A 27,593-nucleotide genomic window follows, 5' to 3' on the forward strand; every position below is an offset into this window, starting at 1 on the left:
TTACAACCACCGTTTCATTTTTCTATCAAAGATGCCGGGTCCATAAGTTGAAATATACATGTCTACGAGAAGGGGAAATTGCATCAACACAAAGAGGGTGACAGGAATACTAGCCAAAGATATGACAGGAATAACCATCGATGATTCTTCACCTAGCAAAAGTAAAAGACCTGTAGAAAAGGCTATCATCATGGTTGCAATGGAGAAGAAAAGAGTGGAAAGGCCTATTATCATCTTTGTGGGCAAGGATTTAAAGAAGTCTTTTTCTGCATAACGTGACGTGAGGATTCCCAAGAACATCAATACAGAAGATGCAGAGGAAAATAGTGATAGAGCATCAGATACTATAAAGAGCCTAAACAATTTTTTATTGAAGAATATTGGCGAGCCTGTGTCTTGGTTGTTGCCTCCTGGAACAGTAAAGGCTGCAGCAAACATTATAGTAAGAATCAGAACGGCTACCACTGTGCATGAAGTTGCTGTATCCTTCATCCATTTCTCACCCTCTTTCATCAAGTCCTTGTGGTTTTTTGTAAACAACTCTCGTGGAGTCAGATCATCATTATTTTCAACTTTCTTGATCTTTGGATGGACAATACTCTCAACCTCCTACATATGTAACACAAATTAAAGATAGTTTACTAAATATATATTGAAGTACATATCAATCAATGACAAGAACCAAGGATAGCCCTTCAAGTCTTTTTTATAAAATTAGTAATGATATCCCTACAAGTTTTTTTTATAACTCTTTTTAAATTGAAGAAAGTTATGTAAAATCTGATATTAAAATAAAGAGTTTTAGTTTTTTAATTAAATGACACTATCATACGGCTTAATTTAAAATAGATTATAAAATAGTTATATGAATATATTACTCTAATTGAATATGGGTAGTGATAGGGTTACTACTTTATTATAAAAAGAGTAGTAGATGGGTAGTAGTAGGGTAATAACTCTATCATTATTCATTGAATATATAGGACCTGAATTTCACTCCATTCACATTTTTAATTTTCCACAACAAAACTGAAAGCTAGAACCACAATCCAAAATGATCAAACCCATTGCAAAACCCGAGAAAATGAAAACCCAAAACAAAAGAAACACCTAATCCTACTTACCAAAAATATTGAGTGTATTTATGTGTGATGGAACTCCTAGATTTATACAAATTTCCATCACAAAGACTAATCGTGGACTCACCTAACTAGGAATTTCAATGAGATTGCTCATTAGGTTGAATTGTGTTAAGATATAAAATAATAAAATCTATCTCTTTCATCAGCTTAAATTTTTAGCACAAGTGGTGATTTCACATGGTATCAGAGCAGAGGTCTTGAGCTTGAACCCTGACTCTACACTCTACTCTATTTAATTAAATATTTCACTTGTTGAGTCTACTCATTTAGGGAAAGTTTAGCCTACAAGTGAGGGGGAGTGTTAAGATAAAAAATAATAAAATCTATATCTTCTCATTAGTTTGAGCTTTAGGGACAAGTGGTGATTTCACAAATTGATGCCTTATTACACCTAAAGTTTGGTTGTTTTCTTTTCATATATATATATATATATATATATATATATAATCTATATTTGTCTTCCTCACCACATTTCGTACCAGTCGTGCTAAAATAGCCATGGCTTGCAATAATGAAGAAGAAAGAGTATATCAGGTAAATATATATAGAAAGTGAGAAAGATGACCTTAAACCATTGTAATTCTCTTTGCATTTGTAAAGCTGCACCTGGTATGCGATTAAGCATAATGGAAACTGGTGGCATCCCTGCCATATGTAATATATTGTTGCCAGAGTTATCTCCACCATATGCCAAGTTGTTCTTCACATCTAGTCCATATATAAGACTAAAGATTTTAGGTTGGCGACATAGGACAGCATACGAGAATATATTTCTTGAATTGACATCATTGCTCCACAAAAGATCTGGATTCGCTTTCACTACATCATGAACAAACTCAAAAATCCCTTCTTTGATTGAATGGAAAATAGCTTGATAAATGCAACCTTTACGCCTTCCTTCAACATCTGAAATTAAGATTTCTTTGCACATACGATGCAGAAGTTGACGGGATTGCTCACGGACCAACTTCATTTCATATAAATGCTCGATATCTTGGTCAACAAACGATCACAATTGACAATTTAATAAAATGAAACATTAATACATAGAAAAAGGGATAAAAAAGTTAAAGAAATGAGATAAATTTGGTAAATGAATTTTACATACGTACCCAAAAGTTTAATGAGTTTTGAAAATGATCGGCGCAACAGGGCTTGAACTACAAAGTAGAAATGAAATTTAATCATGTACACACATTAGAAGATTGTTGGAATATATTATTCTAAAATACTATAAATTTGCTCATATACCCATCACGCAACGTAGGTAACAAACATCTCATCATTTCCTCTCAAGCGTGGGTCTCGGTGGAGGTGATTTTTTGCCTAGTGCAGTTCTTTTTAGTTTTATAGTTTTCTGGTTACTATGGGGATCTTTTGGAGAGGACGTTGCTGCAATGGATGAAAATGATCTGAATGGCATGTATCATCGTTTATCACTAACGGAAAAGGAAGAAGAAGAACTGGTGTTATACTTGAGTAGGTTGGAAGAAGTCTCTCTTTGTGGAGGCAAAGGCCTATTGGTTACTCTTTTGACGAACAAACATTTTAATAGGGAAGCTTTTAAAATGACTATGCAGAGGGCCTGGAGGTCTGTTAAACCTGTAAAATTTCACGATTTAAGTTCTTCTCTTTTTCTTGCTGAATTTGATGACCGTAGAGATAAGGAGCGTGTTGTTAGATAGGAGCCTTGGTCTTTTGACAAGCAGCTGGTGTTGTTGAAGGAAGTTGATGGCAGAATGGAGGTTCATCATATTAAGATCACTGAAGCTTCCTTTTGGGTGCAAAGTCATGATCTCCCGTTACGTGCAAGGAATGACTATGTTGGTGGTTTGGTTGGAGAAAAATTGGGATAGTTGAGGAGATTAATTTGGATAAGGGAGAGTTTATGTGCGTATGAGTGTTATACTTGATGTAACAAAGCCGTTATTGCGAGGGTAAAAAATTTCACTGGGCAATGGTGATTCTTACTTGGTTAGATTCTCTCATGAACGTTTGCCGAATTTTTGTTATCAGTGTGGTTGTTTGGGGCATGGAGATATAAGGAGTGTGGGCATTGGAAAAGTAAGGAAGAGTCAGTTGAAGTGGTTTTCCCATATGGTCCCCGATTACGGGCAACTTCTTATGGTGATCAATTTCGGGATGGTCGTCATTGGGACCATTTGGAGAAAAATAGGGGAGTTTCACAGTCTTCCCCGGCAGAAGTTACTATGACTGCGGTGGCAGTTAGGGCAGGTAATGGAGGTCTAGTGCTTGAAACTACCTCTAAGGATTCGGATAAAAGTGTCCCGCCTTCTACGGCAACTTCAAAAGGGAAGGGTAATTTGGTTGAGGGGATGGATGCATTGGCCGTGATGGCGGTTGGGGACCAATTTACGTCCCCGATTGTCAAGGGGAAATCAATTATTGGGACGTTACTAAATGATTTGAAAAATGTTGAAGATGCTAAAAGGGTGGGAATAGAAGGAGGGGCGGGATTCAAAATGTTGTCGTTTGGTGTTTCATTGACTGAAAGGTTAATCACTCCATTTGGTGATGGGCCTAACCAAAAGGGTGTTAAAGCAGCAATAAGCTGTGAGGTATGCCCAAGACCTAATAGGCTGACTGGTCGTAAAGTGAGGCTTTCGTTTCTTTGCAATGATAGTGGTTCTTGTTTTGGAAGTTACAAATGGCCTCCAATTTACCGAAAGAGAAAGGTTCCTAACTGAGATGAGGTTGTAGGGGCAAAGGCTAAGAAGCATGGTGGCTCTGTTCGTGTAGTACCAGTTGTTATGGATGAGAGTGCCAAAGATATATCGACGGTGGCTGTTGATCAACAGCCACTGCCGACAACAATGAAAATCTTATCTTGGAATGTCCATGGGCTTGGGAACCCAAGAGGCATTCATACCCTATGCAATTTGGTGAAGAGGGAAGTTCCCGATGTGCTATTTCTTTAGGAAACAAGGTTGAAAGCACGTGAATTCGAGGTAATCAAGTTTAAGTTGGGTTTTGCTAATTGTTTAGTTGTGGTAGGAAGGGCGGCTTGGCTTTATTGTGGGGAAGGGATGTTCCCCTTAGCATTCTTAATTAGTTTGTCTTTCATATTCGTGCTGTTATGAATGAAGTGGGGTGAGCTTCTTGGTTTCTAATGGGGATCTATGGGTCTCCGGAGGCTAGTACTCGATATAGAACTTGGGCTTTATTGAGATCTTTATGTTGTCGTTAGGAATTCACTTGGTGTGACTATAAGGAGGGTTCTTACTACATTAGTGAGAGACTTCATAGGGTTCTTGTGAATGCCCAATGGTGGGGTTTGTTTCCTACTACAGCTGTTATTCATGGTCTAGTTTCCTACTCAGACCATGTTCCAATTTGGATTCAAATAGAAGAATGTGTAGGTTCTGGTCGCCCAAAAAAATTGTTTAGATTTGAGGATATGTGGGTGGGGGGAGAAGGCTTGTGATGATATTATCAAAACTGTTTGGAGGAGGGGTGTGGATGATGATTCCATGCTAAATGTTATGGGTCTTATTCAATAGTGTGGTGATCAATTGAATAATTGGAATATGAATTCTTTTGGTAATGTTCAGAATTAGTTATCTGTGGCTAGACAAAAGTTGGAATGTCTGAATGAAATTGATCTAGTAGAGGAGTGCAGTGTTGATCATAAAGAGGCTAGGGAGGAAGTGCAGAACTGGTTGGAAATGGATGAATTGATGTGGAGGCAATGGTCTAAAGCTTTGTGGTTAAAGAAAGGTGATAAAAGCACTAAGTATTTTCATATGAAGGCTTCATAGAGAAGGAAAAAAAAATCAGTTATTGAAGATTTAGTACTCACTTGGGAATTGGCAATATTGTGAGCAGTAAGATAGTACCATCTTAAGCTACTTTGAAGACTTGTGTTCTACTTCAGATCCGAGGGGCTCAACTGATTTTTTGGATTCTTTTTCTGGTAGAGTCACTAGTTCTATGAATGAGTCACTTTCATAGTGTTATGCTGAAGCAGAAGCATCTTATGCCTTATCTCATATACACCCATCAAAAGCTCTTGGTCCGTATGGGATGTTAGCAAATTTCTATAAGAAATATTGGGCCGTTATTGGACATTCAGTGACTAAAGTAGTGCTGGCAGCCTTGAATAGTGGTGAGTTCCTAGCTTCTCTGAATCATACATACATTTCCCTTATTCCTAAAAAGAGTAACCCTGTTGTTGTTTCTGATTATAGACCCATTAGTCTTTGTAATGTGGTCTATAAATTAATAGCAAAGGTTGTTGCTAATAGATTAAAATTTGTGTTGCCTTATATTATTGGAGATACTCAAAAGTGCTTTTGTCCCATGCTGTCAAATAACAAATAATGTTCTTATTGCATATGAGTTGGTACATTTTTTAAAACATAAGAAGAAGGGGAAACAAGGATTTTTTCTATAAAGTTGGATAGGAGTAAAGTATATGATAGGGTTGAATGGAAGTTTATTAGTACTGTGATGATTGTATTGGGATTTTAGCAATCTTTTATAGATATCATTATGTTTTGTGTGAAATCAGTTTCATATTCAGTGCTGATAAATGGGGAGCCAGGCCTATCTATCCAACTAGGGGTTTAAGACAAGGGGACCCTATATCCCCTTACCTTTTTCTATTGTGTACTGAAGGACTTACAATTTTGTTGCAAGAAGTAGGGGCACGAAGGGAGATCTCTTTGGTGTTAAAATATGTAGGGGCGCCTAATATTAACCACCTATTATTTGCAGATGACAATTTAACTTTTTGCAAGGCTGAGGTAGTTGAAAATAGGAGGGTCTCGGCTGGTTTAGAAGCTTATGAGGGAGTTTATGGGCAGAAGATAAATAGGGAAAAAATAGCTATGGTTTTTAGCACCAATGTCCCTAAGGAGTTGTAGGATGAGATTAAATTGGTATGGGGTAATAGTGAGATACAACAATATGAAAAGTATCTTGGCTTGCCTCCAATTGTAAGAAGATCTAAAACCACAGCTATTCAGGGTATTAAGCAAAAAGTCTAGAAGAAAATTTAGACTTGGAAGGAAAAATTATTGTCTCAAGGTGATATGGAAGTGTTATTGAAAGCTATAGCATTGTCCATTCCGTCTTTTTCAATGAATTGTTTCCTAATACCCTTTAGCTTTTACTCTGATTTAAAAAGTTTAATGGCAAAATTCTAGTGGGGTCAAAAGCCAGATGAAAGAAGGATTCATTGGGTTAGTTTGAGAAGTATGTGTGACAGTAAGGTGAGAAGGGGAATGGGCTTCAAGGATTTCAGTAATTTTAATCTTGCTTTTCTTGCTAAGAAGGGTTGGAGGTTATTACAGGATGATAATTCCTTGATTCATAAACTGTTAAAGGCTAGATATTTCTCTAAATCTAGTTTTTTGGATGATAATTTGGGATTTTACCCATCTTATACATGGACGAGCATTTGGGAGTATTAGATGGAGGGGCGCCCACGTGGGGCTGACCCCCTCCTGCTTGTAACGCATGGCTTTAAGCCATGCGTTACTTGTAATGCATGTAACGCATGGCTTAAAGCCATGCGTTACTGCCATTCCATGACATAATTGAAGGCTGGCCTTTAAGGCCAGCCATGCAGAGGAGGACTATATATAGTCCTCCTCAATTGTGTGTTTGGCACTATCTGAAAGGTAGAAAAAGACTCTCTCTCTTTTTGTTCTCTCTTGATAAAATATTTAGGCTGTGGATTTGTTAAGTGTTACTCTAGTTCCATACTACGAAGTACACTTTCGCCACTAAGAGGAAACGCTTGGAGTTTATCAATCTGGAAAAACTTGTGGAGCAATTCTTTAAGCTGAGTTTGAGGTATTTTTCCGCTGTGCATTCTAACATTGGTATCAGAGCTATTTTTTAAATTGCTTCCAGTTTATAATATTTTCTCGCATATGCTTGAGATTTGTATGGTGTTTTTTTTTTATCCTCTCTTTTTTTTATCTGTTTAAAAAAAAAATGCGCACCAGGTGGTGCTGTGAGCACCAACGCGGTGGTGCTGCGTGCACCACCGCAAGGTGCTGCTCGCACCACAGTGGTGCAGCGCGCACCATTGCGGTGCAGCGAGCACCAGCGCGGTGCCCAGAGAGGTGCTGCGCGCACCAGCACGGTGCAGCGGCGTGCTGCTGTGGAACGGCTATTGTTCACGTGAACAGTAGCCGATGGAGGAAGAAGATGACCATTAGGTCATTTGACTTCCTTGGGCTTGGGCCTCACGGCCCAGCTCAAACGTTTTTGTCTTTTTTTTTTTGTTTTGATGACTCAGGCTGGGCTTGGCCCAATTTTTTTTTAGGCCATTTGGATTAATAAAAAAAAAAAAACTGGGCAATCTTTTTTAAAAGCCCAACTTTATCAAGCCCATTTTTTTTTAACAGAAAATAAAAGGAGGGGATGAAATTTGCATGACTTAATATATGCTAAGATATATTGTTATATTACATGTGATTTTTTATTTAATGCTTTAGATTAAATTTGATCACATGTAAATATATAGTTATATTCATGCTATTTTTTTTTATTCCATTATTTTAAATTACATGTGATCTTTTATTTAATTTGTTATATTAAATGTGATTACATGTATATGTGAATTGAACATGTGGATATGTGATTATTTTATCATCTATGAATGTTAGGCTTGAATGTTTATACATTAGTCTTTATTGATAAAATAGAAAAATTTCCACTAAGTAGTCTTAGTTAGAATTGTCAGTGTAAATGATAGACTGAAAAAAAATGCAGTGACCCCAGTAAGAACTGTAAATGCACTGTATAGCCAAAAGACCACAGTGACCCTAGTAAGAACTGTAAATGCACTGATGGAACAAGAAAAATAGATTGTAATGGTCTTATATGAACCATCTTTGTAGACTGGCCTAATAGGTTACTGTGGTTGGAGTAGCTGTCCTTGTAAACTGGCCCAAAAGGTTACTGCAATTTTAGTAGGTTATGTCTTTACATGTGACTAGGACTAGATGACTACTTAAGATAGTGGGAGTATGGTTGAGATTTATGATTAATTCTCCCATATTTTTTTTTTGAATTTGCGCGGGAATTAGGTTAGAAATTTAATAATTGGATATTGTGGCGCAAGAGATGATTCTGAAGCCTAGCGATTTTTCGATCTTGCGACATGTCTAAATTATTTTTTTTTCTAACTTGGATCGACGCGGCAGATTTCTTAGGTGTGTGTGTAATATCCCTTCTTTGCGTATTGTAGTGAAATGGCATCCAAGAGTATAGTTGCCGATTTAAACAAAGGGGAGAACTACGACATTTGGCATCGCAAGATCCAATATGTTTTAGATGAGCAAGAGGTCTTGGAGGCCTTATCTCACTCCCTTACTGAGCCCGGGGAAGGGACCTCGGAACAACACAAAATAGATCAACTAGCCTATACTCAATGAGCTAAGAAAAGTTGGTGCGCGCGCATAATAATGTTAAGTAGCATGCACAATGATCTAATGTGTGAGTTCGAGATCTATGACACTGACCAAAGCATGTGGGAGGCTTTGAAGTTGAAGTTTGGTAGAACTTCAACCACTAGGTTGCGTGGGTTAACCATGAGGTTTGACTCCTATAAGATGCGCTCTGACCACACGATGAAGCAGCATCTTAGGGCTATGTCAACCATGATCTGCAAACTTAAGTCGGTAGGAAACAACCTGACTGATGAACAGCAAGTCCAAGCAGTGATAAGATCACTGCCAAATTCTTGTGAGAATATGAGCCAGAACCTGACGCATAACGAGAATATCAAAGACTTTGATGATGTATCGCGTCACTTGGAATTAGAGGCTGAGCGCCTAGAGGCTGCTAAGCCCAATCATACGGCCTATGTGGCTGATTCTGGTTCGCGTAAGGCATCAAGGCCTAAACGCAAGAAGTCCAAGAATGGCGTAGCTGCTGGACAAATTAAGAAGGTGTCAGGAACTTCTCAGCGCAGCAAGAGGGGCAAGCGCGAGAAGAACAAGTCAAAATTAGAGTGCTTCAACTGTGGAAAGAATGGTCACTTCGCTCGTGACTGCACTGAGCCGAAGAAGGTACACTCTGACTTCTCTCACATTGTTTTTGTAACTAGCCATGTGATGGTTGCTCACTCCTATCCTGTGTGGACAGTTGATTTAGGAGCGACCGAACACATAGCGCGAGATAGAGTCGGATTTGTGGAGTATCGCCGGATTCCAGTTGAGAGCCGTGATATCAAGGTGGGGAATGGAGCTAGCGTGGAGGTACTGGGAGTTGGTACCTACAAGCTGGACTTACAGGGTGGCCGCACTCTTTTCCTTCACAATGTGCTATACGCTCCCGAGATCCAACGAAACTTACTTTCTGTAGTCACTTTATTAAGACTTGGTTTTTGTATTGTATTTGAAAACAATTATGTTTCCTTTTATTTGGGCCATGTGTTTTATGGTAATGCTTTTCTACAAGACGGTTTTATGATATTGAATTTAGATTATTCAAATATAAATGAGTCAATTGATTTTCTTTCTACATTTGATAATTTGGATTCATATAAATGGCATGCTAGGCTTGGCCATATAGGGCAAGATAGAATGACTAGGTTAACTAGAGAAGGCCTTATAGGCAATCTCGCTAAGGTCATCTTGCCCACATGTGAACATTGTCTAATGGGAAAAGCTAAGAGGAAACCGTTTGGAAAAGACACTAGGGCATCTTTTCCACTGCAATTAGTCCACTCTGACATCTGTGGTCCAATGAGTGTGAGGGCAAGACACGGAGGTGTCTACTTCATTACATTTATAGATGATTTTTCATGTTACGGTCATGTCTACTTAATCTCCCATAAGTCTGAAGCATTGGAATGCTTTAGGCAATATCTAAGAATGATTGAGAATCAGTTAGACAAGAGTTTAAAAGCTCTAAGAACTGACCGAGGACGAGAATATCTCTCTGAGCAATTTAAAATGCTCTGTGATGAAAAAGGAATCAAAAGACAGTTGACGATGCCGAATACGCCGCAGCAAAATGGCGTGGCGGAAAGGAGAAATCGAACACTGCTTGAGATGGTTAGGTCAATGATGGCGCAAGCAAACCTACCAATTTCTTTTTGAGGGGATGCACTTTTGACTGCTGCCTACATTCTTAACCGAGTGCCCTCCAAATCAGTAACTTCCACCCCATATAAACTATGGATCAGCGAGAAACCCAATTTGAGTAACTTGCTACCATGGGGTTCAACGGGTTTTGTTCACAATCTTTCTCATAAGTATGGGAAGTTAGGCCCTAGAGGGAAGAAGTGTATCTTTATAAGGTACTCAGAACACTCTAAAGGGTATGTATTAATAGGTGAACAATCTGATGGAAGTGTGACTGAGATTGAGTCACGAGATGTAGATTTCATTGAAGATGAGTTTCCAAGTAGAGGTGAGGTTGATAGGAGTTTAGAACTTCATGAGATTGTGGAACAAGAGGAAAGTGCTCCAAGGAATTTACTTGAGAATGAGGAAGAAATTCTTCAAGCTCCTACAAATTATTTGAATCCGAGTGGGAGCACATCACTTGTCAATTAATCACAACAACCTTAGCCGCGTAGAAGCACACGTGAAAGTATTCCCCGTCGTCGTTTTGAGATTGAAGGGGAAGCTTTTATGGTAGTTCCGCATGATGATGACGAGCCTAGGACAATTTATGAGGCTCTCTCATCTTCTACTAAAGATGAGTGGATGAAAGCTCTTAATGATGAGATTGAGTCTATGAAGACTAACCAGGTCTGGGATCTGGTTGATCTACTAATAGGGCATAAGACAATTGGGAACAAATGGATTCTTAAGGTCAAACGCAAGTCGGATGGATCAATAGATAAGTACAAAGCTCGCTTAGTGGCGAAAGGATATACCCAATAGGAAGGTATAGACTATGAGGAGACTTTTTCACCAGTGGTAAGATTTGCCTCAATTCGCCTGATTCTAGCTATAGTAGCAAACATGGATTTGGAACTCTACCAGATGGACGTTAAGACAGCATTTCTCAATGGAGAACTAGATGAGGAGATCTATATGGATCAACCAACTGGTTTTGTGGTCAAAGGTCAAGAGCGTAAAGTGTGCAAGCTCAAACGATCTATATATGGCCTAAAGCAATCATCTAGACAATGGTACCTCAGATTCCATCGAGCCATTCTCTCGAATGGGTTTACGATGATCACAGATGATCATTGTGTTTATGTCAAAAGGTCTAAGAAGAGTTTCATTATGTTGCCATTATATGTTGACGACATACTACTAGCTGGAAATAATAAAGGGTTGATAGTCGCCACAAAAGAGTGGTTATCCTTCAATTTTGAAATGAAGGATATGGGTGAGGCAGAATACATTCTGGGAGTTAAGATCTACAGAGATCGCTCAAAGAGACTTTTGTGTTTGTCTCAACAATCTTACATAAAGAAAGTCCTCGAGCGCTTCCTAATGAATGGATGTAAACCCATTGACACCCCTGTTGCAAGGAGCGAGAACTTGTCTAAAGTGATGTGTCCTAAGACTCAAAAAGAAAAGGAAAAGATGGCCCGTGTCCCTTATGCTAATGTTGTGGGTAGTCTAATGTACGCAATGATGTGTACTCGACCTGACATATGCTATGCAGTTGGCTTAGTGAGTAGATTCCAATCAAACCCCGGACTAGCTCACTAGAAAGCGGTCAAAAGGATTATGCGATATCTCAAGGGAACTGCAGACTATGTGCTGTGCTATCAGGGTTCAGATTTGCAGCTAAAAGCTTACAGTGATGCCGATTGGGGCAGCGACCTAGATGAGTGCAAATCAACCACTGGGTATGTCTTTCTACTCAACCAAGGCGCCATTACATGGAGCACAAGAAACAACCCTGTATAGCTTTATCCACCATGGAGGCAGAATACATAGCTTGTTCTGCAGCAGTTCAAGAAGCTGTTTGGTTACGGAGGTTCCTCAAGCATTTAGACATTGGCACGGATACATCAGATCCAGTGACAATATTCTGCGATAGCATGGTAGCTCTCGCATATGCTAAGGACTCAAAGTATCATGGAAGAACCAAACACATAGATATCAGATATCACTACATCAGAGACATGATAGTGCAAAAGGAAGTGGTTTTGAAACATTTTTCTACGAGTCGCATGGTTGCTGATCCCTTAACGAAACCTATAGCAAGAGATGTCTTCGAGGCTCATGTTAGGAATCTAGGACTGCGTAGACTATAAATGTAATTTGTATTTCAAATGACATAAAGATGTAACATTTCCTTTGGGATATTAATATCGTATTGTTTTTAATACACACACACAAGATATGTCAACAGGCTTAGATCGGCTCAACAGGCTTGGTTGACACAAAGTTATGTCGCCTTAGTGGGAGCTAAGATGAGGTCCATTAATAGGACTATGCATGGGTTACCCCACCATCCATGTAGCCTGTAGTAAGCCAGATGCGAGTTCCTCTTTGACGCCTTGGAGACATGCAAATTGAGGAATTCGGGTTAGACGCTTAAGGAGCGGCTAGACTGAGATCTGTACGGTGTTGACATAGACATATGCTCTTTGAGAAAGAGAAATCTACCGTAGCATGTGTTTCATACTATATGTGCTTATACGACCATATGAGTAAGTGAGTAAAATGTTTCCCTCTTTCTCACTGTGTGAGTCTCATTTCTTAAAAAATGTCCTTTACTTTTAACTATGTCACGAGATGGAGGTTGTGATGTTTGCTACTTTGGCATGATGTCTATGCCCATGATTGATACGGTCTAAAGAGGCATTATTGGGAAAGCAGTTCGACCAAAGTTGAGTGATATGAGTGTAAAGGGAAGACTGTTCAATATCGTATTTTCGATAGTGTTTGCTGACGTCATACAAATGACGCTACATCTCGGTAGCGGCTAAAGGTTGTGAACACATTGAAATATTTGGAGGTAGTCAAGCATTGTTCTGAGTTTTTAAATTCAAGAGGGTTCGAAAATGCTTGATTTTGATGCGATCGAATAAGTCTAGGACATGACCAGACACGTTAGGGATGTTACTATGCTGGTCTTCTCTGGGAGAGATTTGGTGTATGTACTCCCTCCTTTCTACAGATGTGCTTGGTGGTCGCACGACCTATTTATTTGTATGAACAAGATTGAGAATATTAGAGAGATGCTGACTTGGGGTCATGCCCACTGTGTGCGAGTGGGAGATATTAGATGGAGGGGCGCCCACGTGGGGCTGACCCCCTCCTGCCTGTAACGCATGGCTTTAAGCCATGCGCTACTTGTAACGCATGTAACGCATGGCTTACTCCTATGCACGGCTAGCCTTAAAGGCCAGCCTTCAATTGTGTCATGGAACGGCAGTAACGCATGGCTTTAAAGCCATATATAGTCCTCCTCAATTATGTTTTTGGCACCATCTGAAAAGTAGAAAAAGACTCTCTCTCTTTTTGTTCTCTCTTGATAAAATACTTAGGCTGTGGATTTGTTAAGTGTTACTCTAGTTCCATACTACGAAGTACACTTTCGCCACTAAGAGGAAACGCTTAGAGTTTATCAATCTGGAAAAACTTGTGGAGCAATTCTTTAAGCTGAGTTTGAGGTATTTTTCCGCTGTGCATTCTAACAGGGAGGCTAAAAAGTAGTTATTGGAAGGCTGTAGATGGCGTATTGGGGATTGTAAATCAGCACATTTATGGACTGAACAGTGGTTGCTTGCATATAGTTCTTTAGTTCAGGAAGATGCTTTTGTTGTTCAGAATAGGAAGGAGTTAGTGGCTTCTATTATTGATGAGTCAATAGAGTGGTGGAACATAGAAAAAATTAGAACTCTCTTCAATCCAAGAGTTGTATCTGAAATTCTTAAAGTGGTTATCTCTCTTGGCAGCATAGCAGATAAATGGACTTGGAAGAGAGGAATGGTCAGTTTTCTGTTAGAAGCTGCTATAGTCATATCTGTTCTCAGCAAAGGGTTTTCTGTGCAGAATCATCAGACATGAGTAGACAATAGAGGGTGTGGAAAGCTTTGTGGAACATGCAGGTTCCTAACAAGATTCGAGTGTTTGTCTGACATGTTTGTAGAGAGGGTCTTCCAACTAAGACTAATCTGGTTCAGAAACAAGTAATTGACAATCGGGAATGTTGTTTATGTTCTAATTCTCAAGAAGATTTGCATCATGCTTTACATAGTTGCTCTCAGATTATAGAGTATTGGCAAGAACTTTTGCCTTCTATTTCTATTTATACTGGGTATAAAGTGTTTGATATAGCACTAAAATTGATAAAAGGAGGGGAGAAGAACAATTCAGAGTTATTCTTTTGTCTTGCATGGGGGTTTTAGTATAGGAGAAATAAATGAGAGTTTGAGCAGGTTAGAGTTAGTCCTAGGCATGTGATTAGTCATGCTATGGGTCTTATGCACCGTTATAAAGCAGTGAGTTGAGGATCAGAAGAGGCAAGTCTGAAGCTTAATACTGATGGGGCAATGTTCATGGATTTTCAAAAAGCTGGAATTGGAGTTGTTTTGCGAGATGACTATGGACAGGTATTGATGGCAGCTAGTAAAGTTGAATTTGAAGTAGAACATCCTGAAGTGATCGAGCTCCTGGCAGTCCTACGGGGTCTACAACTGTGTTCTACAATGGGTATCTCTAATATTATTGTTGAAAGTGATTGCTTGCTATTGATACAATCTCTTCAACAAAATACTATGGACTCTCTTTTAGGTGCTCTGTATGCTGAAGTTTACAAACTAAAGGAGTGTTTTTACTCTTGTATCTTTAATCATGTGTCTAGGGAGAGGAATATGGCAGCTCATAAGCTTGCCCGTTATGCTTGGTGTGTTGAGAGTATTCAAATGTGGTAGGATTGTATTACAACTTCCTTTCTCAAGCCCTTTGACTTGATAAATGTATGTAATTCTTATCTCTAATGAATTTGATGATTTCTTATCAAAAAAAAAAAAATGTAGGTAACAGACAAATAGATTTGTGAGACCTTATTTTGTAACTAAGTTTATTTGCTTTCATGGTATATTGAGAGAAACTTATAATTAAGTTCATCGTTGTGTTCCAAATTTGGTATTCTTAAGAAATGACAATTGCTGATACTGTTTGTTCATATTGTTTTCAAGACCAATTAATGTAGTGGATCATGTCGGCCACACTTCATGCTTCCTCTCCAGATCAATCTCTTCAACATGTCACATTGTCCCAATCTTTATGGCCACACTTCTCGCCATCCTATCTTGTTGCATGCACTAAAAATACTGCACATTGCATTGACTGGTTCGTAATACACATCCCTATCGCTACTAATGTTCTAATGTTCCCTGTTCTGATGGATGACATCACCCCAATTCTCGACCTTGTCGTTCCTAGTAGGGACGCAGCACCTCCCCTTAATCGCCATCTTGCCTAACTATCTCAACTTCACGTGTGCCAAATTGACTTCTTGGGCTGCTTATTGGGTAATTCGAAATTGGACTCCATGGGCACGACGACCCATTTACCACACAGTTAGCCCCAAATTTCACTTACTAAAGGAGCATGCGTGAATTTCAAACGTCACCAATAACACGCGGGCCTTTTATGGTATTATCAAGCATCATGGGCATGCTCATCCCACCCAGTAGGCCCTGTCACTTCGATTATTAACTATTGGGTAAATGGGCCGGGGGCCCGTGGAGCCGGAGGTCCGATTACTGAATAGGTAGCCCAAGAAGTCGTCCCCAACGGACTCATACTGAGATTCAAGAGATCAACGATTGGCTAATACGGAGCAAAGATTAATGCCGATTGCCCAAGCCATGAAAGCCTAGCGCAATGTCAAAATGCGAAAAATGAGGTGCAACTCAGAGGAGGGGAATTAGCTGGGTGAGGGTGAAATGAGTACTTAAGCTATGCTAGTTAACACCACAAGATCAGAGATGAAGCGGTACGTGAAAAATATGATCCTTAATGCAAGTGAAAACCTAGCTTAACTACGTACGTACGTACCTGATGATCTGTTAGTTTTTACTACATCGCTTTGGCGTCCCTCGTCTTTTTGAATTATCAAATGAACTTCATTGGTAGCCGTACCATTTGCCGATTGAATGTGTATACCTTTCAGATCATATAAATGTCAATGAATCACAAAATTAATAATTATCAAATGCTTAAGCCAAATTATTAATGCATGCAATGCTTGCCTACTACGTCAGGTACGTGTATATATACACATCGTGCAGCATTTAATTAAAAAGTAACAGAAGTAGAAGAAGCAGGAATTCAGAATTTTAAGTGAACTTTAGTACTCGAAATAACGTGATAGATAGTCTGCCTTGCATGTAATCCTTGTAAGAATAGTACTTAAATTCATGATCGATCATTATAATACAGAGTAACAGAAAGAAGAGTGGGCGTATACTCACAAGAGGAGATCCATCGTTTCCAAAACACGAGACGATGTCCACTTGGGAATGCGTAATTCGCAGAAGCCAATGCGTATAAAGGGCTGTAGCTATAGTTGTCCGGAGCAAGAGCCAAACGTGGACAGCGCCGGATTAGATCCAAAGCAATATCTGTACGTTGTGTTGTACATAAAACCCAGATAGAACTAATAATTGTAGTGGAGATGATATATATCTATATATAGTTTGACGAAGATCAAGTGGTTACGTACGTACCTAAAGCTCTGGTATATATAGCTTCGCTACAAAGTGTTGAACCGCTCCTGCCCTTTTCTGGAGTTAGATCTTCCAGCGGAGTGAGAGAATAAAGATATCGAGCTATTTTTATATATCCATTTTTAAGAGCCCAAACAACTGGAAGCATTTGGAATCCATTGTTGCTAGCTTTTCCCATGCTGACCAACCTTTTGTTTTTTCGAAGTATGCACTTCACCATCTTGTACTGTCCACTAGATGTTGCATTCAGCAGAGCTGTGTCACCGAAATTGTCTTGTACTTCCAATTAATCTTCCGACATTTGCTCCACCAACGCTTCCACTATATGGACATGTCCCGCCTCAACAGACACGTGAAGAGCAGTCTTGCCCAAAGTAGTAATTTTTGCGCTCTTTGAATTGGGTTGTAGTTTGAGGAATTCTTTGGCAGAATTCCAATCACCACTTTGCAAAGCCTTGTGTAGTCGCGCATACCCCATATAGTAGTCCGCGTTACAAGTATTAATTATGTTTTGCCTCCCTGCGCCAAGTTTTCCTTGTTTTCTTATAATAAAATGAAATGAAATGAAACTATTTATTCGTTTGGGGCAGCTAGATGCATGTCAGAGTTGAGTACATGATATGTGTGTGTATGTAAATTAGATGATCATTAAAGTTAGTACGAACAAGAAGCATGCCATGTTTAGGGAGGAAACATATATGCCTAAAACGTCTCTAGCTAGCTAGCTATAATAACATGGTGAAAAAAAGAACTGTAAATAAGTCACAAAATTGCTTGAATATCATATGAATTTTCAATCAACGATTAAACGTGCAATGAGTTGTTTGTCGGGAGGTGTAGCAAATAAGCTCGCAACAAACGACGGAGAATTATTAAAATTAATAACCTAGCAAATATATATATGAATTGTGTAATATTCTCATCCGGTCACAATGTGTTGTCATTAAAATCATTGATTTAAATTCTGACTTATTTCAACTTGTAACAAAGGAAAAAATCAAGACTGCATTGTATTTTGCATATATTCGATTCATATATAGTGAATTTCTCTTCTAGACTATGGTCGCAGGCTTGATTATTAATGTCAAACCACGCTAGTATTAGTCTCATTTTTTTTTTTTTTACAACTTCATTCATTTTCTCTTATTAACGGTAGTTCAACACTGTCACCACCAAGATTCGATCATCTGCTTACCATTGACTTTTGGGTTTGAAAGTCAAAATCAATGGTTGACATCTTCTGTGAGATTGAGTTTTTCCTCTTTGAAAAACGAAGAGCCAAGTCCTCTCATCAATCTCTTCATGTCTATCTCCTTTCGTTATTATTTCAATTTGTCCATGAACATACCGTCTTTGTTTAGAAATTATAATAACTAATCCTAAACCCATGGAAAAGCTCACCCAAAGAACTCTACAAGTCCAAGACCATTGGAGTAACTCGCATGAGGCAGCAAGGGACATGGAGTACTAGCCCTTGATTTGTGCACACTGCAAACCCATTGAGCACAGTGCTCGCATGCCGAGCTCGCCTTTCTGGCATGCATGGTACGCTCCTTGTTTACGTGAGCTCTCACATCTACCCTCAGGGTGAGCTCCACATTTCAAGGGAGCTCCTCCCATCTCCCAATGACAAGCCAACAAGAGAAGCGAGTGTACACTTGCACCCGCCTAGGCCATCAAGACCAATACATACGCACATCCGAACCATAGTGCTATCCTGTTATGGCACAAAACATTCAAGTGTTCGACATCCGCATGTTTTTCACAACTCTGATTAACAAAATATTAAATTGCATTCCTATTCATGATCACATATTGGAATGCCTATTGCATACCTAATTTGTTAAATATTTTAATATCAAACATTAATATTAGGATCTTCGATCTGAACCACAATATCCCATACAATTATACGAGTTAGAAAACATACCTCTCTTCATTGTAACTTGACGGAGAGTTGACCAGACTACAAGAGAATGATTATCACCCTAACAACTTTTCATCTGAGTTTCTTCTAATAGCTAGGGCACAATTATGTTATAGGGGAGAACTAATAACGATCTCAGTACTTAATAGATTTCTTGGCCATCATGGAAACCCTAGTTGTGGTTTTATCCCATTATAACTCATTAAATAACCGATTTGATTTGGGCTAGTACACACGTACTGAGATATGGGCATGTGGAACATCTAATTAGAATAAGGCTCTTATATTCTCCCATTTTGTATACACACCCCTAAATCAATATTTTTGCTTTAGCTAGAAAGAAGATTCTATTGACTTATTACAAGAGAATAACCATACTATTCACGTTCAATTTCAAAAGACATTCTTAGACCAAAATGCATAGTATGAATTCATTATATCAATGTTAAATTAGCTAACAATGTGAGCCAAGGCGGTCATTTGTTATATAACCAATAAAATTATTTTCATGTACTACGTAGAACACTAATTGTAGCTTCATTTATCATGATCTTTAATAGAGATTACTTAGGCTAATGATATAATGACTTGGGTTGAAATTTATGTCCATTTCAAATATTATCTTCTCATCATTCATACACACCATTCAATGTACATATAAAGTGGAAAGAAAAAAAACAACCATAATAGATATCCTCAAGTGTCAAAAAAAGGTTTAATATATACTATGGATGTGGCCGAACAACCAATATTTGTGGATTGGTGTTTTAAAATTCTGGAATTATAAATGAATCCGAGAAAGATGAGTAACCTTGTGGTGGAGTAGTCCCTTCGTGATACGTTGTACTTGGGCCACTATAAACTTGAGGCACCCAGTAGACTAAATTAGATTGGGTTGCATATGGGTGCATATGGGCCCATGTATTTCGATACTTTTTTACCTATGGTTTGAATTATAAAATTTTGTTATTTAAGTTGGTTAAATATTGGTATGGTTTGATTTTGTTATCTAGGTTTTAATTCTACTACTTTTTGGTTATGAGGTTTAGATAGTACATTGTAAAATATCACGTAAGCAATGCTCCTATGCTTTTGCCCAAAAATTGGACTTTCTTGTATATACACTTGGCACGCCTAGTTTAAAAGGGAAAGATTTTACTTGAAGGGACCTCCACGAGCCAATCTTTGAGGACATCCTCAAGCCTGTCTTAGAGGCTTCTAGCCAATCTCAATGGTCCCCTTGAGTATATCACATTCACTTATAGTAATCCTACATGCCTCCATGGCTTATGCTTCTATTTTATATCTTGAACTTGTTTAAAATAGAGTTAATAGCAAAGAAAATTTCTCTATGCTTTTAGTTCTGTAAATACTAACAAGAAAATTGCTCCTAAAAGGTAATCACAAATCTTGCTTTCACAATAGAATTTAATCGAATTTGTCAAAACTTTGCACAAACAACAATAGACAGTAAAAGAAAAAGAAGAAAACATCTCGTTCAACAATGGGCATGTCATCATTTTGTCTTCCTTGTCCCTAATAATGGGAACGAAGGTGAGCCTACTTTTAAAGATCATTTCTAAGTTCTAGATGGACCAATTACAAGATCGAGGGCCAAGAAAATCAATGAAGTAATGCATGGATTGGTGCAATCCACTTGGGATGAAGCTAGCAAGAGCCCAACACTCAAGATGGGCTTGAAAGAAGGAGAACCAGCTTTGATCCACTTGGTTCAAGCTGTGGAAGATATGACTTAGAAATAGGGCTATTGTTATTGGAGGCTTCCAATTTGGTTAAATGATTTATTTTATTAGTTTAAAATAAGTGGGCTTGAAGATGTTTTGCCCACACATCTTATTTTTAATGAACTAGGGTTTTCGGGAAGGCCTTGTATTTTGGCCAAGAGCTTATTTGGAAAGTTACTTTTTAGGAACTAGGGTTTCAAGAGGTTACTGTAGCATTACTGTAGTCGTACTGTAGCCGTGACACTGTTCATTAGGGGCATTTTGGGTAAAATGGGCTTTATTTTGGCTAGAGTTTTAATTAGGTTTAGTTTAAATACTCCTTGTAGCCTCATTTGAAGTTTAGACAGTATTGAATTTTATTTGTGAGTTGAGTTTTCTCCTCTTGTTCTTGATTGAACTCTTGAACCTATCAAAGGTAAATCACAACCTTTGTGGGTTTCCTCCTGTGTAATCTGGGTTCTTGAGACGGGTTCTTCAATGGGTCTAGATGTTAATATAATCTAAATTCTTGAAAAGAGTTCTCATCGGGTCTAGGTTCTCCATCTGTTGACTTGATTTTGGCTTTCTTGGGGAGTTTTCAAATTGATTGTGGGTTCAAGGGATTTCATTCTCGTAGGTTTATATCACATCCTCAAGCCTGTCTTAGAGGCTTCTGGCCAATCTCAATGGTCCCCTTGAGCATATCACATTCACCTATAGTAATTCTACGTGCCTCCATAGCTTATGCTTCTATTTTATATCTTGAACTTGTTTAAAATAGAGTAAATAGCAAAGAAAATTTCTCTATGCTTTTAGTTCAGTAAATACTAACAAGAAAATTGCTCCTAAAAGGTAATCACAAAATCTTGCTTTCACACTAGAATTTAATCAAATTTGCCAAAACTTTGCACAAACAACAATAGACAATAAAAGAAAAAGAAGAAAACATCTCATTCAATAATGGGCATGTCATCATTTTGTCTTCCTTGTCCCTAATTGTAATCTTATGTTCTTTTTTTTTTTTGGGTTCAATAATGTTAATTTTGCTTGAGAGAGAGACAGAGAGACCTGGGTTGTTTGAGGAGCTTCCTGGTTCAACCTTTTGATCAGGTGCAATCATTGATCCATCCTCGTGAACATTACTGGATGGGATATTCAATGAGTTTCCCTGCTCAGCCACTGGATCATAACTAGCTTCTTTCGATGGTGGTTGGTGCACTAATTTAGGCAACAAATCCCAAACAGTTTTAGCAGAACTGATATTATTGATCTGAGATTGTATTTCCACCCCACATGAAATCTGAATTGCATGCAAAGCTGCAGCATTCTTCTTCCTCCAAGCTCTGAATTCTACTGCATCATCTTTTGGTTTTGGAGGTTTTGTGGTTGTTTCGAAAATATCCCAAAGATCTTGAGCCAAGAGATAGTTTTTAATGCAAGCACTCCAATTCGCGTAATTGTCATTTCTAAGAACCTCAAGAACAATTGTGCTTGAGAGCATACTTGTAGCCATGTACAATCTGTCGAAATCAAGAAATATATATACAATTAGATGAAACTTAAAAGATATATAGACATCATGACACGCATTTCAATTTACTGTTATGGATATAAATAAATAAATTTATCTCTTCCCTTTGACTTAAGTCTTTCAGGACAAGGATTTTCACATGTATGGTATTTGAATAGAATTCATGAATTTGAACCTTGACGTTTCAATTTATTCTAAACAAATATTCCGTATGTCGGGAGAGTTTGACCCGCACGTGAAATAGAGTATTAATAATATGTATTTTTATCACCATGTTGGTGCTAAATGATACTGAAAGATGATAGAAAATGGTAAACAGAGTTGGCCATGATTATCATCTAGTGTATTTCTGTGGCGCCCCCGACCCCCATGTAAGGAGACACGGGAATCGAGACACTAGGATTGTGACAACAGGGTCACACATCCCAATGATATTGCCAAGTGTGTGTACATGCAACAGTGTACAATAAACATCACAGCGGATAATTAAGTCAACTAAGTACCAGAATGGTCAATACAATTTAAACAATCAGTAAAAATGTTTAAAAATTATACAGTCATCCAAAATAAATATTTTACAAGTCTCAAACTAAAACGAGTGATCTCAGATCACTCCTCGGGCGGAGCCGAATCCTCAGGCTCATCTGTATCGAAATCTGCGTTACCACAAAATGGTACCGCAGGTAAGTATAGACCAAACAACTACGAGATAAAAATACATTAATGCGACCAACATGCATGCATATGATGAAATATGCATTAGATCCAAAAATACTATTTTCTCTGAAAATAGATATTTTCAACACATGCCAAAATCCTATTTTGGCCCAAAAATAATACTCCGTCATTTTCCCAGAAAATGACCCAAATCAATAAAACCTCATTTTCTCAGAAAATGAATCACATAAAATCATTTTATTCAACACACGTTATTTTCCCAGAAAACAACCCATTATTCCATTAACCAATGTACCATGATCTCCCCTAGGGATCATCCGCACGTCCTGACTTCGTAGCGATGCTCAGTTCCGCGCCCAGTGCATTCGTGGCCAAGCACCCACTACGCAACGAGCGATGCCTAGTTCCGTGCCCAGCGCGTACGTGGCCAAGCATCCTTTAGCTCCCGCCAGCAGAGGGGTCACGGAGTCGGCACGAGACCATCTCGTCCAATCCCGTTGTCTCCTAGGGACAACCCAGAGGACGTCACTCAGTATATTCCACTTCCGAGTGACCTAAGGAGCTCCACCGAGATAATACCCCATCTCGGCTTGGGGTCGTGATACACACGCACCCAAAATCCTTTAACACATGAAAACCCAGTTTTCATGAAACACATGAACATGAATGCATGTACACGAAAATCCAGTTTCCTTTACAAACATGATCATGCGTGCAATATGTCATGTACATGAACAACACCAAAACCAGCAACCAACAATTCACAATACCAACGAAACACACAACTCCGTCTACAATCTATCCGACCCCCGAACTCCTCGGACTCAGTCCGGCATGTCCAACTAGATCACAATAATATGAGTTAGTGTAAAAATATATTTAAATCACGATAGTTATTTGAAAAAATACTTACAGTGCTATATAATAATTTCCAAGGGATCATGGAGCTACAAAAGGTGGCGACACAGCAACGTAACAGTGTAAAATATACTGTGGCTGTGGGTCTCAAATACCCATTTTTGAATGGGGACAAACTAAGACCCGAAATTGATAAGGTAGGGCTTAGAGAGGTCGGTGAAGGCTATCTATCTCCATCTCCGATTTCAACATTTTTTGCCTAAAATCGCCCTCTACGCCGCCACCCGAAATTAAGATGTGCCGCGACTGTGAGCGGTTGGTGGAGGCTACCAGCGGCGCGAGGGAGGCTGAGATTGGTGGGGTGGTGTCGCTGGCCGGTGGGGAAGCTGATGGGAGGGGCGGTGAGGTGCACGGCGGCGCGCGGTGGCTGGGCTGGGAAAAAAGAGAAACGGGCGGAGAGAGAGGGGAGCAAGGCCGCGCGGGAAGAGAGAGAGAGAGGAGAGAAAAGAAAGAGAAAAAGAAAAGAAAAGAAAAGGGAAAAAGAAAAATGGAGGGAAAGAAATGAGATCCAATCCCCACATCTTGGGTTACAAAAAATGATCCAACGAAAATAATTTTAAAACAGCATCTCAATTAAAATAATTTAAACGTAATGATAAAATAAAAATAAAATATTTAAATCCAACAATCAATTAATTTAAAATAAAGAGATATTTAAATGGATAACAGTAATTAATATTAAGGAAATACATCAAATTTAATTTTTCACAAACTAAAAATCATAAAAATAAACCCACTAAAAATCCAATAAACATAAAATAAGAGAATAAATAAAAATAATCCTTCAGTAAAAATACACAAAAATACGGGGTGTTATAATTTCAATTTATATAAAGAGCACACCTTCTTATTACTTTATATAGGACCTCTTCCTTACAAAGAGGACCTATATAAAGAAGAAGAAAACAAACCTCAAACCCTGTCTTGGACGAGAATCAAGGAAATAAGATAAACATATCGCAAAACCTATGAAACACTCTTTGATGATATATTTTCGATGTGTACTGGTCATGTTGACCATAGTTATTATTTACTATTATTTCCTATAATAAAATCAAGAGAAAAATTGATATGAAAATTATGAAATTGGATATTGATTCCAGGAATGCTATGCAACAAAAGTATTTCCATAATCTTCAAATGGAAGTCATTGAGGAGCAAAGGAATAGGTCTCTATCTCATACATAGTTTGTTTGCTTGCTGGTGGTTTATTTTGATTTGACTTGTCTAGCCTACAATTGTATTGGTGGTGGACTTGCTGGTGGCTTATTTTGCAATGACGTTTTACTTGCTAGTTGCTCTAGTGATTTTGTAAGGGATTTTGAGTTTCATCTTTAAGGTACTTGTGACTATCGCTTCTCTGTTGTCGGCATGAGTTTCTTTTTTATATTTTTGAAAAATTTTTTATGCAACCAATTTTGGTTTGTAGTCGAAAAAACTAGTATTTCTCTAGGTAATATATATTTTTTGTCTAAATTTCATGCATGTGTTATGGGCTATATTGTACTGTACCATATCGATAAAATATTGGGCTTATTATAGTGTGAGGCATTAAGTTAGGCGCAACAATCACTGGATAACCTATTGGTATTGTGAACTAATTTTAGGAGGGGAGGCAATACAAAATATTAGGTGAATATGAGTGCTTAGACCTTTGACCGTGGCTGTATTGGCTCTGGCCAGATGCCATTTTGCGACTTTGTGGATGAATATATCTTTATACGCACGCACATGGACATACATATATAAATATATACACACATAGAGAAAATACGAACTTAACATGAATGAATTTCATATATGAGGTATGGAGAGGGGAAAGTTGCGGTCTATAAGAAAACTGCTTATTTGTGACTAGCTATTTGTTGCGAAAATTTTCTTATTAAAATGAATTTATTTTTATTACAAATAGTCATTATTATCACAAATAATCCGTCACAAATACTCATTTTTTAAATTTTATTGCGATCACTTTTGTGCAATTGTACATTTGATTTTGTAGATGATATTGTTTTATGAAATTGTGTTTGACAATGAAGTGACTGCAACTTGTAGATTATTGAAAATTTTGAAAGCTCAAATTAATAAAAGGCTATTTCAAAATAGATATAAAAGATATACATTAAAGAGTAGTTAAAAAAAACTAGAGAAATTAATAATTAATAATAGTTATCAGTATAGAAAGTGAAATGCCTAATTTGGGATTAAAATTTTGAATGTGGAGGCAAAAGGCAAAAGGTGACATTTTATTCGAAATCTGACTAAAATTTTGGCTATATCAACGTCAATATTGCTCTATGAGGCTTAAAAAAAAAAAAAAAGAATATTGCTCTATGAGTGAAAAGAAAAGTACAAATACTAGGAGACATCACTGCCCCGTTTGGATAGTAATAGTATTTCATCTCATCTCATCTCATATCATCATTACAACTTTTTAAATTTTTATACAAAATATAATAAATAATTCAATTTTTTCAAATTTCAGAATAATAATAATATTAATATTTTAATAATATTTTATTCAATTTTTATTTAAAACTATCTCATCTGATCTCGCTATCTAAATCGCACCTAAATCATGAACCTAATTACACGTACGTACCATATTTCCGAAAACTCATGCAGAATAATCTCACTATTTATATGCCTCGAGACAAAACAGCCATGCAAGTATATTCATTAATTATCATGTTATCGCATCAGTACCTTTATGCACTATCTGAGCCTTCCAGCAAGACGAAATGATCATCATGTAGGTGAAGAATAGTTACAGTTTAGGTACTTTAGCATACGATAAAAAAGGAAAAGTAAACACTAACCCCCCCAGCTTGATCACTTGCCGATCTAATGATGCCGACGGCGTTGAGTACTCAAACTTGAAACCTGTCGGTGATACAACGTCCAAATAACCAGTAAAAATTCCAATCTATATATTTACAAACCCCACAAACCAAATATATAATTATTCAAAACTTGAATTTTTACTATAATTTAATTACACTTAGTACTAGTGCCTGTTAAGATTGTACTTGTAGGTAATAGAATTTTTCTTGTAGTGAGTGTTTCAATCATAAAGCTTTATTAAAAAATATTCTATTAAGATTAAGCGGTTAAGGTGCTTTTAAAGTTAGAGAAGATTAAGCAATTTTTAAAATGTTCTCATTATCATGGGTGATATCTTGAGTGAAGATCAATCTTAGAGATCAATACTTTCATTTTGTGCAACTGATTAAACATGAGATGATTGATATATACGAGCAAGATTGGCAACTATTTTTGGGAGTTATTTGATGAAGGGGCCGGAGATAAGTTTTTGAGTCGGGATGTTGGACTGATGACTTCGCACGCAAAGAGATATTTTTGGGTTGTAAATGCACGAAATAAGATTTACAAAATATATGTCAAGCGGCGAAATTTACAAAACTGAAAGTTAAAAGTATACATAAATTTATCAAACAATATATCATAATTAAAAAAAAAAAAAAAAACAATTACCTGTAAAGACGACAGAATGATCAGTCTCGCTATATGCTATAAGCAAGCAAAAAGAAAATCGTGTTGAAATGAAACTCAAGTCTCGATCCTTTTATAACCGCAAAAAGAAATGCAAAGTCGAAGTACTCTTTCATTTCTTGACGTATTGTAAAGATTTGAGTCACTGACAGAATAGGACTAAAAGCTTTAAACTTTTGTTTCCTTGAGCTTTTGTACGAATCAATCAAAAATAGGCTGTAAATAATAAGCAGTACTTATAGAAAATCCATTGAGATTGGTTCGAGTACTTTGGCTCAATTTGTTTAGTAAATAAGCTATTTGTAAACACAAAATTTTAATAAACTTTTCATTGACACAATTCGTATAAGATTCGGATCGATATACAATTTAGTAAAATTTTATATTTAGTAATATTTTAGTATTATCTATACACAATTTATCTATTTATTTGTTTCATCCTTTTATGGATTTTTTATTAGAACTCATATTAGGCAAATTTCTTAATTCCTATCTGTTATGCTAATTATCAAACTACTTT

General features: G+C 37.6%; 2 protein-coding genes across 2 annotated transcripts; both read right to left on the reverse strand.

Annotated features, from left to right (window-relative positions):
- On the reverse strand, window positions 1–27,259 carry LOC121246001 (ankyrin repeat-containing protein ITN1-like). Its single transcript, XM_041143961.1, has 9 exons — window positions 27,056–27,259; window positions 26,380–26,443; window positions 21,502–21,953; window positions 16,783–17,301; window positions 16,528–16,677; window positions 16,112–16,219; window positions 2,255–2,302; window positions 1,708–2,135; window positions 1–609 (listed from the first exon to the last, which is right to left on the reverse strand). Exons 4-9 carry the CDS (start codon window positions 17,000–17,002, stop codon window positions 1–3), a joined length of 1,563 nt encoding a protein of 520 aa, XP_040999895.1. The 5' UTR covers window positions 17,003–17,301; window positions 21,502–21,953; window positions 26,380–26,443; window positions 27,056–27,259.
- On the reverse strand, window positions 17,069–21,946 carry LOC121246010. Its single transcript, XM_041143974.1, has 2 exons — window positions 21,502–21,946; window positions 17,069–17,301 (listed from the first exon to the last, which is right to left on the reverse strand). The coding sequence occupies exons 1-2, from the start codon at window positions 21,944–21,946 to the stop codon at window positions 17,069–17,071; spliced, it is 678 nt and encodes a 225-aa protein (XP_040999908.1).
- Window positions 27,260–27,593: the final 334 nt, after the last annotated feature.

The sequence above is a fragment of the Juglans microcarpa x Juglans regia genome, chromosome 1D, assembly GCF_004785595.1.
Source record: "Juglans microcarpa x Juglans regia isolate MS1-56 chromosome 1D, Jm3101_v1.0, whole genome shotgun sequence".
Lineage (NCBI taxonomy): Eukaryota > Viridiplantae > Streptophyta > Magnoliopsida > Fagales > Juglandaceae > Juglans > Juglans microcarpa x Juglans regia.